Source organism: Hyperoodon ampullatus (assembly GCF_949752795.1).
Source record: "Hyperoodon ampullatus genome assembly, chromosome: 4".
Lineage (NCBI taxonomy): Eukaryota > Metazoa > Chordata > Mammalia > Artiodactyla > Ziphiidae > Hyperoodon > Hyperoodon ampullatus.
The window spans coordinates 81567995-81584974 of NC_136917.1; the positions used below are offsets into that span (position 1 = coordinate 81567995).

The 16980-nt window shown below is 35.2% G+C and overlaps 1 protein-coding gene across 2 annotated transcripts in view; it reads left to right on the forward strand.

Moving 5' to 3' along the window:
* Positions 1-16980, forward strand: part of PGGT1B (protein geranylgeranyltransferase type I subunit beta) — a gene marked incomplete at both ends in the record, with an annotated part of 55374 nt that overhangs the window by 11076 nt on the left and 27318 nt on the right. For both annotated transcript variants that reach the window (XM_079702810.1, XM_079702811.1), the window contains 3 exons: positions 8263-8330; positions 12089-12240; positions 13599-13731. In XM_079702810.1, coding sequence (XP_079558936.1) covers positions 8263-8330; positions 12089-12240; positions 13599-13731 — 353 coding nt within the window. The remainder of the gene's footprint in view (positions 1-8262; positions 8331-12088; positions 12241-13598; positions 13732-16980) is intronic.

Consider the following 16980-nt stretch of genomic DNA (forward strand, 5'->3'; position numbering starts at 1 on the left):
TAAAGGAAAAATTTGGTAGATTTGACTAAATAAATATTTTTAAATGTTATGTAGGGAAAGATAAAGTTGGATAACTGGCGGACTTGGAGGAAATTGTGCCAATATATATACCAGACAAAAAATATCCAAACTATAAAGAATTGTTAAAGATAAAAAAAACACATTGCTATTTAGAAAATGACAAAATTTATGAATAGGTAGTTTGCAAAAGAAGTACAGATAGTCATTAAATACATGAAAAGAGGATTAATTGATACTAGAAATTACGGAGATGCAATAGAAACAAGGATGTTAACATTATTTTTTATCTAACAAATCAATTAAGCAAAAAGTTTTTTAAAGTTTGTAGGAATGTCGGGCTTCCCTGGTGGCGCAGTGGTTGAGAGTCCGCCTGCCGATGCAGGGGACACGGGTTCGTGCCCCGGTCTGGGAGGATCCCACATGCCGCGGAGCGGCTTGGCCCATGAGCCATGGCCATTGAGCCTGCGTGTCCGGAGCCTGTGCTCCGCAACGGGAGAGGCCACAACAGTGAGAGGCCCACATACCGCAAAAAAAAAAAAAAAAAAAAAAAAAAAAAAAGTTTGTAGGAATGTGGGGAAAAGAGCACTTTAATATTCTTTTGGTGGAAGTAAATCATTGCAGTCTTTGGAAGAGCATTTTAGCAGTGTAACTTTTTATCCTCACATATTCTCGTGTGTGTTGTAATTAGTTAAATAATGGCCCCCAAAATATATGCCCATCCAGAACCTCAGAATATGACCATATTTGGAATAAGGGTCTTTGCAGGTATAATTAAGGTAAGGATCTCAAGATCAGTGACTGGTGTCCTTCCAAGAGAAAGGAGCGGGAGATTTGAGACACAGGGGAAGGCCATATGAAGACAGATGCAGAGATTAGAGTGATGGGTCCACATGGTAAGGAACATCAGGACTCCCCACAGCCACCAGAAACTAAGAGGGGGCATAAAATGGATTTTCCCTTAGAGCCTCCAGAAGGAACCAACCCTGCTAACAACTTGATTTTGGACTTCTGGTCTCCAGAACTATGAGAGAATAAATTTCTGTTGTTTAAAGCCACCAGATTTATGGTAAGTTGTTACTAAACTCAGGAAACTAATACACGTGCACAAAAATCTGTATAGAAGAATGTTTTGGCATTGTTTGTTACAGTAAGAAATTAGAAACAAAGTAAATAACCACCAAAAGTGAAACAGTTAAATAAACTATGGTTCAGTAAAGAGTACAGCCCAGTAGTAAAGTGACTGAGGTAGATCTATATACGTACTGACATGAAACTGTTCATCAAATATAGTTAAATGATAAATGCCAACATGTACAGGGGTGTTTTGTTTTACTGATCTATTAACATCAATGTATAGGGAAAACTCTGAAAGCGTGCATAGACAGTCTTTGTGGAGGGGGAAGTAGATGAAAACAGAGGTAGGGGATGGCAGGATAAGGTACTTTAGTTTTATTCTATATATCTGCATTGTTTGAATGCTTACAATAAATATGTTTCTGTATTAAAATTCAACTTAAAAAACTTTAGCTTAACCGCTCTTCAAAACACAATAAAAATAAACAAAAACTAAACCCATTTATATGATTATACACAAATATCCATACTTTGCTAATGGCAGAAGCAGTGCTGTACATTATTTAATATTTTGTAATTTTCAAAGACATCATCAAATTTGTTCTTCCCCTAATCTGCCTTCCCCAGAAGTGGAGAAGAAAAAGGGGCAGAGTGATTAAGAGACCTGCCCGAGGCAACACACAGGTGGAAAGTAATAGAGTCAGACTGAAATCCCTGGCTTCTGACTCCAGGTCCCAGTGCTGCTTTACTGGTGAAATATATATAGGTCCCTAGTGGAGACTATCATGAATGGAACTTAAGTACATTGTGAATATTTAATCACAATTAACCCTGGCCTTCCACTTAATTCCAGGGTTGTAAAGACCCTGTGGTATCCTAGTAATAAGTGTGTGGTCAGACCATTGGAGAGTTGGGGCCCTTCTCATCAATATCAGGAAGTATTTAGGAAACACAAGGGATCAGGCTGGGAATTTTGTGTTACCCTCTCTGATCAGGGACACAACCAGAGAATTTTGGAACTAGAACCAAACAAGGAATATTATAGTCCATCATTTTACAAATGAGTGTATTAAGATCCAGAGAGAGTAATAATTTGTCCACAGTCATATAGCTAGTTAATGCTAGGGGCAAAATTAGAATACCGTTTTCCGTTTCTAATTTTCAGTTTTTCTAATACTAGTCCCATGCAATAGGTGCTCTGTTTATCATGTATGTTTTTCTGTAAGATATGGATTTTTTCATGAGAACTCTGCGGCTGTCTTATGGTGATAAAGGAAAATAAATCTGGTATCTCTTCCATAACAGAGCTCATAAAACATTAGAATTAAGTGTTTGGAATTGTAGATAAGGTGGTTTAATATTAAAAGGTAAAATGTTTAATGACTTCAGTTTTTTAGTAGACTATTCAGTCAGCTTGTGCCTTTTTTTTTAACAACATGCTGAAAATGTAAGTATAGTTTCATGTGGCTAAATTGAGCATGTTGCAGATTTTAGAAATTATAGAGCACCTGTTTGGGAAGCATTGTAGATCAAGAACTTTTTGCAAAGATAGTCTCACAGTGGTTGGTTGGTTGATGTCCCCAGTTGCCCCTAGTCACATGTCTGGTAGGCTATACTACAGGTCTTTTCACAGTCCACCTGCAATTTCAAATAATCAGTTTACCATTTGGTTGGATGAAACACTATTAAATTTCTAATCTCTATGAGAGAAAATCTCCTACCTGCCTTCTGTTTAATTGCCCTGTTCCAAAACTAATCTGTGAAATTTAGAAAATAGATTTAAAAAAAAAACACTTTTTAAATTATATAATATTTTATGTACCTTGTCTGGGTCTCTCTTGACATCCTGAAACAGTTGTGTAAGGTGTGTCCTTTTACTAGGAAACCTTGTGTTTCTTGAGACCTGTGAGGAATTACTTCTACAGCCATAAAATATAAACGTCCATTTTTACATTAAAAAATCACCACATTCCTCACTTGAATTCTCTTTGCTTAGTGCAAAAACCTAACATTCAAAATGAGAATTAGAAAGTTAAGAACATGACCAAAACAAGTTTTGAACTATATTTAAGCAGCATGACCACCATTAGTAATATGATATTTTAGCCCAAGAGTTGTCCTTTATTAGAAGCACCTAAATATAATTTTTAATGTATTTTTATTTTATCATTCACAATAAAATTTTCTCCTAAAAGAGGGGAAACGCATTTTCTTATGAAAAGCAAAATAACTCTGCTGATTAAAATAAATCTTTTTAAACTCATTAAAGTTTTACATTCTACGGGTTTACAATCATTTGCTTTTTAGAGAATATCTAAATGCATTGTCTTTGTGATGCTTGACATATAATTGGTGTTTATATGAGCTTAGTAGTAAAATCCTAGGTTGCAAATGAGATATGACCCAGTCATCAAGCAGGAGTCAGCCTTGTAGCTTAATAATTGTCTTTCATGTGCAAGCATGCAGATAAAGGGATTGTTTTCCTTATGGTTGATCGCTAAACATGTTATATTCTCTAATAACACATCCCTCTATGTGCTCACACATAAATACACATATATGTATTATATCCATCTGCATATGCCCATTTTTGCTATTTTCCTTTTCTTTCCATCGACCCAGTTTCAGTTTTTAAAGTAATCTGGGTTTTTTTTGATACATAGCTATCTAGACTGCTTCCATAAAACAAGGAAACTAGTTTGACTTTATGGATGCATTCACCAAATCAGTGGTTCTCAATTCTGACTGTGTATCAGACAGGGATTATTTTTCTTTCTTATATATGATTGTTCAGGCCCTACTGTGAGAGTTTTGATGTGGGCTGAGGTTAGGACCCAAGAGCATCTATATTTTTCCAAACTGTACTTGATTCTGTTGGTCAGCCAGATCACACTTTGTTCGCTTCGTTACTACTGAATAGGAACACGAGATGGCGCTATCTAAAAACCTCCAAAGAGGTTTAAACTGTATCCTGAATATGCATGCAGTTGTAAATTTGGAATAAACTGCATGTTTATACTTTAATAATTAACATGAATAGGTAAGCTTACTAGAATTATAAAAGAATGCACAATAGCAGACAAATCTTGACAGGAACCAGAAAGAATGGCCTAATGAATTTTTTAAGATGATGATATGTACTCCATTTTGAAAATGGAAGAAAAGGTATTTTTATTTTAAAGAAACTTTCCTTGATAAATTGTAACAGAAGCTGTTAATTTCCTCCTATTTCACTTTTGATAACATCTAATTAGCTGATGTTAAATGGTTACTATTTATTGAGCCTTAGTCACTGTGCTGAACACCATCTAAACATGCTCTTGAACCTGTAGAAGAACCGTGCTAAATATTGATTGTAGTATATTATTGTTCCTAGTTCAAAAATGGAGGGAACCAGCTCAGAGAGGTTGTTACTTGCCTATAGAACACAGTGCTAGCAAGAATAGGATATTGAGTTTGATTCCAAGTGTCCATGCCACAGCAACTAACCGTATGTGGTATTTTTGAGCATCAATATTTCTGCTACTTTTCAGAAAAGTTAATAATTTAAGTAATATAAAAACATAGAAATGAGCAAATAGAAATGCCATTCATTTATTTCTAAGGAAATAATTTCATTGAGAAATAGATATTTATTAAACCCCTACTATATGTCAGCCTCTGTAAGGCTGACAGAGGCTAACTAAGTTACTTAGTTAGCCTAACTAACTTAGTGGGGGCTCCAGAAAGGCTTCCTAAGGGAAGTATAAACTCAGACCTGAAACATGGAATCAGAGCTTTCTTCCATCAAAAGTAGAAATAGGATTTTATCAGCAAATCAGTAGCTTGAAAGGATAACTTTTAAAAAGGCAGTCTGAAGGAAATAAAACTGATTGCAAAAATTTAAGTCATAATAGGAAAACATTTTAGGCATCAGATCAAATATAGGGCCTAGGAAAATATACCTTTTGACGCTACCCCTCGCCCAATTAAAGATGGATTAAAACAAGTGACGATAAAAGGATAAAGGCACCCATGGCTTGGTAAGGAAGGGATAATTTAATTTTAGATTTTAAAAGTACAGCGTTACATCCAATTTGGAGTGTTGGAAGGAGTATTAGGCAGAATTCTGAAGATGTTGCCCCCTCTCCCACCAAAATTCCTGTTCCCTGGTTATTTAATCAAACACTGAGTTCTACAGATTTTGCAAGTGAAGTTAAGGTTACTAATTAGCTGACCTTAAAATGTGGAGATTGTTGATGAGTGTATACATACAGGCACAGTATAATCACATAAGCCCTTAGTAGAGAAGAAGGCAGAAGAGTCAGTCAGAGAAATGCAGATGAAAGAGGGCAAAAGAGAGATGCTGCAGAAGGGGAAGCCAGAGAGAGTCTAAGCATGAGGCGGATTTGAGCACCATTGCTGATTCTGGGATACAGGGGCCCGGATGCAAGAAATGGCAAGAGTGCCCTTTAGGAGCTAAGGGGGTCCCCCAGCTGACAGCTAGCAAAGGAATGGAGACCTTAGTCTTAAAACCGTAGGGAACTTGATTCTGCCAAATAACTTGAATGAACTTGGAGGCAGATTGTTCCCCAGAGTCTCTAATAAGGAATGTAGCCCTACTAACACTTTGATTTTTAGCCTGGTGAGACCTGCCTTGGACTTCTGACCTTACAGAACTGTGAGATGATAAATGGGTGTTGTTTTAAGTTGCTAAGTTTGTGGTAATTTATGATGACAACATTGACTAATAAAGAGAACAAAATTCACCTTTATTCATATCCTCCCACACAGTATTATTTTATTTATTCTCTTCCAGGCTTTGATGATAAGTCCACTTCACCTAATTATAAACACAATACACATATATTTTTGTATCCTGCTTTTTCTCTTAACTTGAGCATATATTTTTCTCCATGTTACTATGTAGTTTTCCCTAATCATTACTTTTCATAGCAGTATAATGTTCCTTTGAGTATAGTATGTTATATTTAACCTGTTGGATTTTTGTGTCACTTCACAATTTTTACCATCATAATACTATAGTGAGTGTTTCTGTGCATATGACCATCTCATATTTGAAGTTACTGTAGTGGATTTTCAGGTGCATCATTACCAGTCAGAGGTATGAGCCTTTTTATAACTCATTATGTATTGGCAAGTCTTAAATGGCTTACCAGTTTAAAATTCTTAAGCAAAGATAAGAGAACCATGTTCATCAAAATCGTTATCACCATTAGATAGCATTCTTTTTTAAATAATTTTTTTGTTAATGGGGGAAGATCCTTGGTGGAGAGTTTTAAATTTAAGGATAGTTTCCTAAATTACTCAAAGAATTAATGTGTAAGCTACTATTCTAAGTATTCCGGGGGTATAAAGCTGAATAGTTTATAGTACCTGAAAACCAGTTATGATGATTAGTCATGTACCAGTCATAAGAGATATGAAGCTAGTTCCTCACCTCAGAACCTGTTTTTAAGTCAACTTGATTTTTTTATTAGCAATGCATGTACAGTCTGTTGGTACTACATTCTTACCTTCTATTTTTATCATGCTGATTTTATAATAATTCTCAAAACCATAATTATTTTCATATTGTGGGTATGACCATTTTTTTCATTTATATTTTTTAATTTCTTTTTTTCCAGCTTTCTGGAGATAATGTTGACATATATATAAATATAAGGTGTACAGCATGATTATTTGATACACATATATACTGTGAAATGATTACCACAATAAGGTTAGTTAACACCTCCATTCCCTTCACATAATTGCCTTTTTGTGTGTGTGGTGATAAAATTTAAGGTCTACTATTTAAGGTCTTAACTTCCAAGTATACAATACTGTATTGTTAACTGTAATCACCATGCTGTACATAACATTAAACCCCCAGAACTTATTCATCTTATAGTTAAAAGTTTGTACCCTTTGGCCAACATCTCTGCTGCCAGCCCTGACAACTACTATTCTACTCTCTATTTCTATGAGTTCAGCTTTTTTAGATTACACATATAAGTAAGAACATACACTATATGTCTTTCTCTGTCTGGTTTATTTCACTTAGCATAATGCCCTCAAGGCTCATCCATGTTGTTGTAAAAGGCAGGATTTCCATCTTTTTGATGGCTGAATAATATTCCCGTGTGTGTGTGTCTGTTTGTGTCTGTCTATGTGTAACACATATGACATTTTATCTGTATATAGCTCACATTTTCTCTATCCATTCATCCATCGTTGGACACTTAGGTCGTTTTCACGTCTTGTCTGTTGTGAATAATGCTGCAATGAATGTGGGAGTACAGATATCTCTTTGAGATAATGATGTCATTTTGGGGGGGATATATATATCCAGAAGTGAAATTGCTGGATCATGGTGGTTCTATTTTTAATATTTTGAGGAACCTCCATACTGTTTTCCATAGTGGCTGCAACGATTTACATTCCCAGCAGTAGTCACAAGAGTTCCCTTTTCATGGATGTAGATATTTTCTTTGTTAAGTTCCCAGTTATATTCCATCGACATCTTGAAAAATGAAAAATTTTAGGTAGGAAAAACATCAGTGTGAGTAAACATACTTTGAATAACTAGAGATTAAGTGCTAACTTACAATGTTCTTCTGTACTTCAAAGCAAAGTATTGGACTTAGAATGAAGGTCTAATACTAAAATACAAAGTACATATATTTTCTGTGACTGTAGAGCAGTTTATACCTTTACCTTGCTCCCCTGTAAAGAAGCCGTGAGTTAAAGTAAAACGGCACTGGATGAGACATTAGATTTCTAGATCCTTTTATGTTGCTAACCAGCTATTACCTTGAATATGTCACTTAACATCTGGGCTTCTGCTTTCTGTTCTGTAACATGAGGGATTGAATATGTTGATCACATGAAAGTGGTCGTTTAGGAAAAGTATGAAAGCATTTTGTACTCAGTGAGTTAAGCTTAAATTAAAGGTACCTGGTAGGAGGTCATTGTTTTGGTTTGGACTGGTTTGGAAATTAAATGAAGAAATTCCCATAAAGCTCCTAGAGCAGACATTCAGTGTTGCCTAGCATGAAAATGGAGACAGTGACAAAACTTTGATACTAAAATACTCTGTTTCTGAGAGACTGTATAGCTGAACTGCTTTAGAATCTGTACAAAAATAAGGTACACTTAAAATAAGTACATATTTTTATTTTCCAGGATCAAATCTAAATCGCTGTGGTTTCCGAGGCTCTTCATACCTGGGTATTCCATTCAATCCATCAAAGGTTAGTTCTCTTTGCATTAGGAGGAAGGAGGAGAGGGAGTGGAGAGATTTTAGTAAGAAAGAAAACTAAGAAAGTAACAGAAAGAACCAGGCCTCCAAGTTTCAGTGTAGCTAAATACTGTCTAATAAACTGTGTGTTATAAACTGGAACTTTTTAAGGGAAAGCTATACCCACCTTACTTCTGGAAGAATGCACAGTATATAAATGAACAGAAAATCCTGTTGTTAAAAAATTGTCTTTCTTACTATTGTGTGTGTGTGTGTGTGTGTGTGTGTGTGTAAAAATTACTGGTGATTTCTTGGAGAAAATGGAAATAAAGCACTCAAGAACATGATACTTGTTCTCTAAGAAACCAAGGAACTATGTGTTACAGAAGGACTTTATATTTGGTTCACATTTCTTAGGAATGAAAGAGAAAGCTCTTGCTAAGCAGTGATTGGAGACCCAAGTAGTGATGAATTATGATGACCTTCCTGACAGTAGGCAAACTGTCTTCAGGGTTATAGGCAGAGGCTTTGGTACCAGCACATGCAGGTATAGAAAGCAGTGAATCCTAACATATGAGAAGCTTTTTTTCTTCTTCAAAGAAGCAGACCCCAAACAAACTTTTGTAGGTGTTTCATCTGTGCATAAAATATTTTTCTACAATAGAAGGCAGAGCAAAACTTCATCATTTTGTGAAAAGAGACCTCACAAAATAGAAACTTTTTCCTTGACGGGGGTCAGTCTGCTTATATAATGGTTACAAGCCAATATCTGGCTACACTGAGTGCATCAAGATTTATATCCCTTTCCAAGCTGAAGGTAAATGACATGTTGCCAATTTTTCCATACTCTGCTTCAAAATTTTGGAATAAATAGCAGTGATTTCGGAAAAGGTGACATGATTTGATAGAGGCACTGCTTCAACTTTCTTCCTGTGCCTTAAGCTGTAGACCAGCATGCCTGTGTCAAAGTCATATGACTTTGCTAAGGTGTCTTCAATCATGTATGCCAATTGCTTTTAACAGAGAATCTAGAAACTAAGGATCCATAAAAATTGTCGTTTTTCCCCATACATATAATACTTTCCAACTTAAGCCAGTCCTGAATAGAGGTAGCTCTCCATTTAGTCATAATGGACAGGATATCTAAAAGTCATGACACTGATAATAATGACCATTATACAGCACCATACCCTATACAGATGTATACTTACACTTGTTGGGGTAAAACAGTTCTTTGATAACATTACTTTTTACTTACTCCCCTCATCCCCTTCCAAGGCATTTTCGAAACAAAGGATAAAATGTAAGGAGAAACCATTTTTTGTTTTGATTCACAGAGTCTCCTGAAACCCATTTTGGGCCCTTAATTCATCAAGACCCTGGCATTTTCTGGGGAACTAGGTCCCACTCCATTCTATGTTGCATTAATCTGAATTATGAGTGGTAGAGGGAGCTAGAGACTCTAGGTGGAATCATATAGGGCCACAAGGAGTTGTCACTTAGGGTGGTGGCTGAGAATCCAGGAGACAGATGAAGCCAAGAGAATCTGAGGAGGCACATATGATTTTTCCAATACAGTATGTAAATAGTATCATCGCTTTTTCTTCTGAAACCACCTATGGGCCATTCACTTACCTGAAAAATGTCCAGGACCTTTAGTGGCCATAGAACACTTTTTGAGAAACACTAATGGATCTTCTCAATCCCCTTTTCTCACTGTTTTCCTTCAACAAATCCCATATTCTCTATTAAATTATGTACTGTCCTTAACACATACTACATAGCCTGGAATCTTCCTTCTCTGCTTTCCTTTTATTTTTTCTCCTACCTGTAATGCCGCCTTTTCATCTGTACCTAACCAAGTTCCTCTTCTGCTGCAGAAAACAGTCCTTTATCCATGTAGTATTGTATCTCCATCATGACACATACAGCATTCTACTTTGTACTGTACTTATTCAAGTAGCCCTCTTCTCCCTTCAAGGTTAAGGTCCACATTTGATTTCTGTTCAGATTCCCCACAGTGCTTTTAACATAGCAGATATTTAGTTTGAGTACCAAAAAATGAAATGTTACAGGATTTCTAAGAAGGCAATTATAAATGTGGAATAGGATATCCAGGAGTATTAAAGCTTGAGTTCTAAGGAGGAGCTCAGAATGAAAGAAATACCGCTGTGAAAATTTGCTTGTCCTATTTGTGAGACCATATAAGGAATTGTATATGTAAGGCTGGATAGGCGGGGTGAGTTCAGATTATAGAGGATATTGAACACCTTTGCAAACTTATTCTATGAAGAACTAAGAACTACAGAAGGTCAGTGAGCAGCACAGTATTCTGATTAAGTCACTAGTGGTTTCAAGACCCTTGAGTCGTGACTCCAAAGAAGTAGTGGCCCTTTTGATATTTGCCTTGCACTTGCATCATCATCAGTAAGATAACTAGCATCTGTATAGACAGTAATTTTATTTAATCCTCACAGTAACTCTGTGAAATAGGTACTAATATCTCCATTTTCCAGAATGAGAAAATGCAGCAGTGAGTAGTAGAGCCAGGATTTGATGCCTTACAGTAGTGTAGAAGTTAACATTTATTGTAGAAAGCAGAGGAGTCTATTTTAACCAAAATCTTGGTACAAGCTTCATTTTAACTTTCTAATGTTACGGGCAGTTATTCTAGTATTTGAAGCAATTATTGACGAGCCCAGACTAAAACAGAAGGAAATCCTGTGAGAAAGATGAATTTAAAATGCACTCTTATTTTATCAAAATTAAAACTTTCTTAAACTGAGAAATAGTACAATGTGAAATTTTACATTTTTTAAGTGAAATCATCTTTTTAAAATAACGGAACAGGATTGGCTATTTGAAAATAATTATAAAACTTTAAATGCTTTGTGTATTACAGAATGTAAAGTTATTTGGTTTTACATTTTTACTTTTACTTTAATACGTTTTTAAATTAATTTTATCTATGCCAGTGCCAACTAGAGTCTACAGGATTTCCTACAAGGAGTCACATATTTTATAAACCTTAAGAGATCTTTGATAACTGTTGATAGTTTTGTTGAAACAGTCAAATCAGTGAAACTAATCCAATAAATATTCTGGTTATATGAGTTTCCTAGTTTGACTCCCCAGCTCTGCTTGGGCAATTACTAGTCTAACAGTCTTCACAAAAGACTTTTTGCAATCAATACTCATTTGGTAATTTAAACTTTAAAAGTTAGATTGTTTTATTTCTAGAGAATTTTTCAATATTAGTATCTTGAGCTCTTCTTTGCATTTTTTTGTCATTTGTTATTCTAAGTGTTAATATTATTAGAGACTCAATTAAACCATATGAGAATAATGTTTTTCAGCTGTATTGTTTTGTAGGATTTTTAAATGGTGATCACTACTGTGGTATTTAATTTGAATTTGTACAGCATAAAAAATAATTATTTCTACATGCTTTTCTAACTTTATAAGACTTAAATTATAAGTGATATGGTTGGTCAAATAGGAAGTTGAAATAATTTGGTTTATTTGAATATCAGATCTACTTCCATAAACTTGAGGATAAAATTGAAAATTATGTAGCCTGGAAAGTATGCAGTAATACTTATGTTGAGACATACACGAAATTGAGTTTTGTTTGTCTCTATCAGATGTCTATGCAAATCAGTATAAACAACATTTAATTTTACTGTTTACTGAAACCTCTTTTCAAATTGCATAATGAAATAAGATCTCATTTCAGTTTTCTAATTAACATTATATTAATTTTGAATCTAGAATCCTGGAACAGCTCATCCTTATGATAGTGGCCACATAGCAATGACCTACACTGGCCTTTCATGCTTAGTTATTCTTGGAGATGACCTAAGCCGAGTAAATAAAGAAGCTTGCTTAGCAGGCTTGAGAGCCCTTCAACTAGAAGATGGAAGGTATGGGTCATTCTTTGTTACTCGTCTTTTTTTTTTTTTTTTTAAGAAAAATCATTTGGAATTAAAAATAGATATAATACTATACTAGAATTGTAGAGTTTATCATAAACTGTTATTAGAACCACCTAAAGTTCACTGTACACATACGGTTTAAGTGCCTGATCAGTGAAATATTTCTAATGTGAATGAAAATAAAAGTAATCACAATAACAATTCCATTCTTTCTTAGTTCATTTTTCTTTTTTTTAAAGGCGATAATAGATCCATAAATAAATGGTTTAATAGTTTCAGGATTAGGATCTACTTTAATTTACCTTCTGGGTAAAAAAAAGTGGACATTTTGAAGCAGACATACATTTAGTCTAAACTTTTATGCCTTAAGACATAGTGATGGGGGAAAAAGGGATGAACATTGAACATTATTATATTCTAATGTAGGTAGTTTCTGTGATATTATTAAAAGATAGAAAAAGTAGTGAGTTCATTAATATTTGATGGTTTGAGTGGTGTGTCTAACAAAAAAAAGTTTTAAGGTGAAACATTTTTTTTAAGTCTAGGAAGTGATAAAGCAGTAGTGATGCTATCTAAAGAAAAGACTTTGCAAACAAATCCTGCCACGTTGTTATATCTGTTCTCCATCTACTGCTGTGTCTATTTTCCTGTCAGTATTTTAAAAACACTGCTGTTGATGAGGGGAAAATTAGTGGAAACATACAAGGTAAATTGACATTAATTGGAAATACTATAAAACTAAATATTTACCTCAGCAAGTACATGTGACTAATTTCTCAATAATTCATTATAGTCTTTGGTCACTGCTATCTTACCCTTATTTATAAACAAAAGAATAGATATGAAATACAAACTATTATGTACTTCTCTAAAACTAATTAAATATGTGAAAATTAAATTAAAACAATGTGATCAGTTAATTAATGGTTGTATATACATTGAGAAGAAATTTCACATAAGCAGAACTTGGGCTTGAGAATTTCTTACTACCCAATAGGTCCCTGCTACTTTTTCTGCTATTAATTCTCAAGCCACTGTGCCATAGCTTTCCATGGCTGAGAGCAAAGAAACTTACTCTGAGTGGTGGCATCTGGGAAAGAGTAACTATGGTAGTGTGTTAAGCTACCCAGAAATTGAACTTGGGAGTACAGTGTTGATTTAGAGATAGTTTTATATTATTCAAATTAATAGTCCTTTATTGAATAATACAAGTAGTATATGGTTTTTAAATCTGTATTTAGTGATAGCTTTTTCTGTGAGTGAAGACATGAAGTAGGTGTTTCTAACTAACCTCCCTACAAAAAAATAAATTATAGTACAGTAAATCATATGGTTATTATTTTCAGTTTTTGTGCAGTACCTGAAGGCAGTGAAAATGACATGCGATTTGTATACTGTGCTTCCTGTATTTGCTATATGCTCAACAACTGGTCTGGCATGGATATGAAAAAAGCCATCAACTATATTAGAAGAAGTATGGTGAGTTATGTTGATAAATTGACTCTTTGTTTTAAGTAATTACTGCTGATATATGGGGGCTGGAGCATGCCTCATCTCTTCTAGCAATAATTTGGAAATAAGGATAATAAGATTGCTTACTGGGTACATCATATATCAGAATAGCCATTTAAGAATAATATTCAAGGAAAGTTTGACTCTTTAGCCATTAAATTTTAAATGTAATCTGATTGTGTCCAAAGAAACTGTCTTTAGCAGAAAGAGATTGGTCAGCCTTAGAAGCAAAAAATAGTAAAATCTCAAAGGTAAATGTTGATAACCTATCTTAGTAGGGATCATTGGGAAGTCGCAGTCAAGCGTAAAGGAGAATTACAGTGCCCTTGGTGAGATTATTCCTATATTGGGTGTGAGGTGTGAATTCCTTAAGCCATTTTGACTAGCAAGATTGACTGGGCTGACAGTAGATTTTTGGATCACTTTTGGCTTCTTAATACTTTTATGTGGGTTTTTTTTTTAATCTAAGGTTTATTTTAAGGAGAATATCAAGTAGAAATTTTATTCTTTCACACAATACAATTTAGTCTTTTTATCAACAATAGTAAGGAAAACTTAGTTTAGTCTCAGCCAGAACTATCCTTTGCTCTACTTTTTAGTTTCTCATATACAACCAGAGAAATAGAAGTGCCGCCTCCCAGGTCTATTTTTCTTCCTAAATATGAAATTTTTATAGATTAGAATATTTTAGGCTGTTAATTCAACTTTTACTAGTCCATATTTCAGAACAAAAATGTAAGTTCTTAGAGGAATGGAGTTATTTTTAATTGAATGTGTGAATGTGAATCAGATTTTATAGAATCTATAATAGCACAGGTTTTTAAAAGCCTGTGGAGGCAGAAAGAGGAAACCTTTAAAGGGGTTTTAACATCTTTATTGGAGTATAATTGCTTTACAATGGTGTGTTAGTTTCTGCTTTATAAAAGGAGTTTTAAGAGGAAAGGAGATTTATGTTATAGACAAAGGTGGGAGATAAGCATTTTGGCATGAATATTGCAGAAGTAACACCATGTTCTTCTCAGTGCATTTTATTTGGAGGTACATCATGTTGATTTGCTCTATTATTGGTGATGTTAACTTTAATCACTTGGTTAAGGTGGTGTATGCCAGATTTTCCTCTGTAAAGTTAGCAATTTTCCCTTTGTAATTATTTAGTATCTCATGGTGAGATACTTGGAGACTGTATAAATATCCTGTCCCTCATCAAACTTTTATCCACTAGTATTAGTATGCATTGATGTTTTCCAGCTCTACCATTCATTCTGTAATTATCAGTTAAAATTCTACAGCTATGAAAAGCTTTCCCTTCACCTTTATCTACTTACTTATTTATTTAATTTAAACAGGCACTCTAGATTCTTGTTTTACTCAATGGGTTATTATATGTAACTATCATTATTTATTTTGATGCTGTCCCAGATTCAGCCAGCAAAAACCCCTTCAGCCCTTCAGCCAGCAAAAACCCCTTGTGCCCTTTTGACATGTCCCCTTCATTCTTTGAGCACCTCCTTGTCTTCTGGTACAAGATATTCCAGGTTCATAGTTTAATTTCCCAGCCTCAGTTTTGAAATTGATCATTTCTTCAAGGAGATGTAGTTCTTATTGGAGGGTGATGTTTAGAAACCACGATTTGGGCACAAAATGTGCTTATTGGTACTGGAATATCACTGCTTCTAGCCCCTCTCTCAGAGGTAGGAAATGTATATATGTATACACAGATATCCCCCTTACACACTTATACACATCTATATCTTTTTCTCTATCAATCAAAAACCATGAGTTCACACTAATACCTCAAATTTTAATCCAGTACCACTAGGTTCATTTTAACCTTCCTCTTTTCATTTGTAACTCCCTTCTCAGACAGTGACAAACCTGGCTACTATTATCCAGAATGCATTGGTTCTTATTATTTAGAGCCTGAGGTATATAGTCAAAATGTTATATTTAAGAAACACTTGAGTTACTTCTTTTATTCCCTCCACCCCCAACCTTTAGTTTGTTTATGTTAATTTATTTGAAATAAAGTTGTTTATTTGTTTCTGTTTGGATTCTATTTTAGGATTCCCCCCCAACTTTGTTGATTTTGTTTCCTTAATATGTGAAATATTAACTCGGTTCTGAAAGTCATAACTATACAAAAAGTTATATTCAGAGATGTGTAACTCACAGGGCTTCCTGTTCCTTCTATCTCCACCCCCTTCCTAACTCCCATGTTTACCACCTTGTTCCCATTCACTCTGTAGGTAAACGTTCTCATTAGTTTTTGGTTAGGCCTTCCTGTACTTCTTTTTGATGAACAGATATGTACATTTTTATTTCTGCTTTCTTACTCAAAAGAGTACTTTTTTGCAGTTTGCTTTTTTCATTTAACAATATAGCTTGAAAACCACTCTATATCAGGTCATAGAAATTTTCCTCATTTTTAAAAACAGTTTTGTAGTACTCCATCACATGCACATGTCATAGCTTTTTCCAACTCTTCTATATATAGGCTACATATTTTCCAAATGCGAACAATGTTGAAATTCATACCTTCTACATGTGTGCTTATGTATTGTTGGGGATATAACTTCAGAATAAATTTCTAGCAGTGGAATTTGCTGAATAAAAAAGTAAATGCGTACGGGGGGATTGGTTCAAGGTGGTAGAGTAGAAGGACATGTACTCACTCCCTCTTGCAAGAGCACCAGCATCACAACTAACTGCTGAACAGTCATCGACAGGAAGACACTGGAACTCACCAAAAAACATACCCCACGTCCAAAGACAAAGGAGAAACTGCAATGAGACGGTAGGAGGGGCGCAATCACAGTAAAATCAAATCCCATAACCGCTGGGTGGGTGACTCACAAACTGGAAAACAATTACACCACAGAAGTCCACCCACTGGAGTGAAGGTTCTGAGCCCCACGTCTGACTTCCCAACCTACGGGTCCAGCAACGGGAGGAGGAATTCACAGAGAATCAGACTTTGAAGGCTAGCAGGATTTGATTGCAGGACTTTGACAGGACTGGGGGTAACAGAGACTCCAACTTGGAGGGCACACACAAAGTAGTGTGCGCATCAGGACCCAGGGGGAAGGGGCAGTGACCCATAGGAGACTTAACCAGACCTACCTGCTAGTGTTGGAGGGTCTCCTGCAGAGGTGGGGGGAGGCTGTGGCTCACCGTGGGGACAAGGACACTGGCAGCAGAAGTTCTGGGAAGTACTCC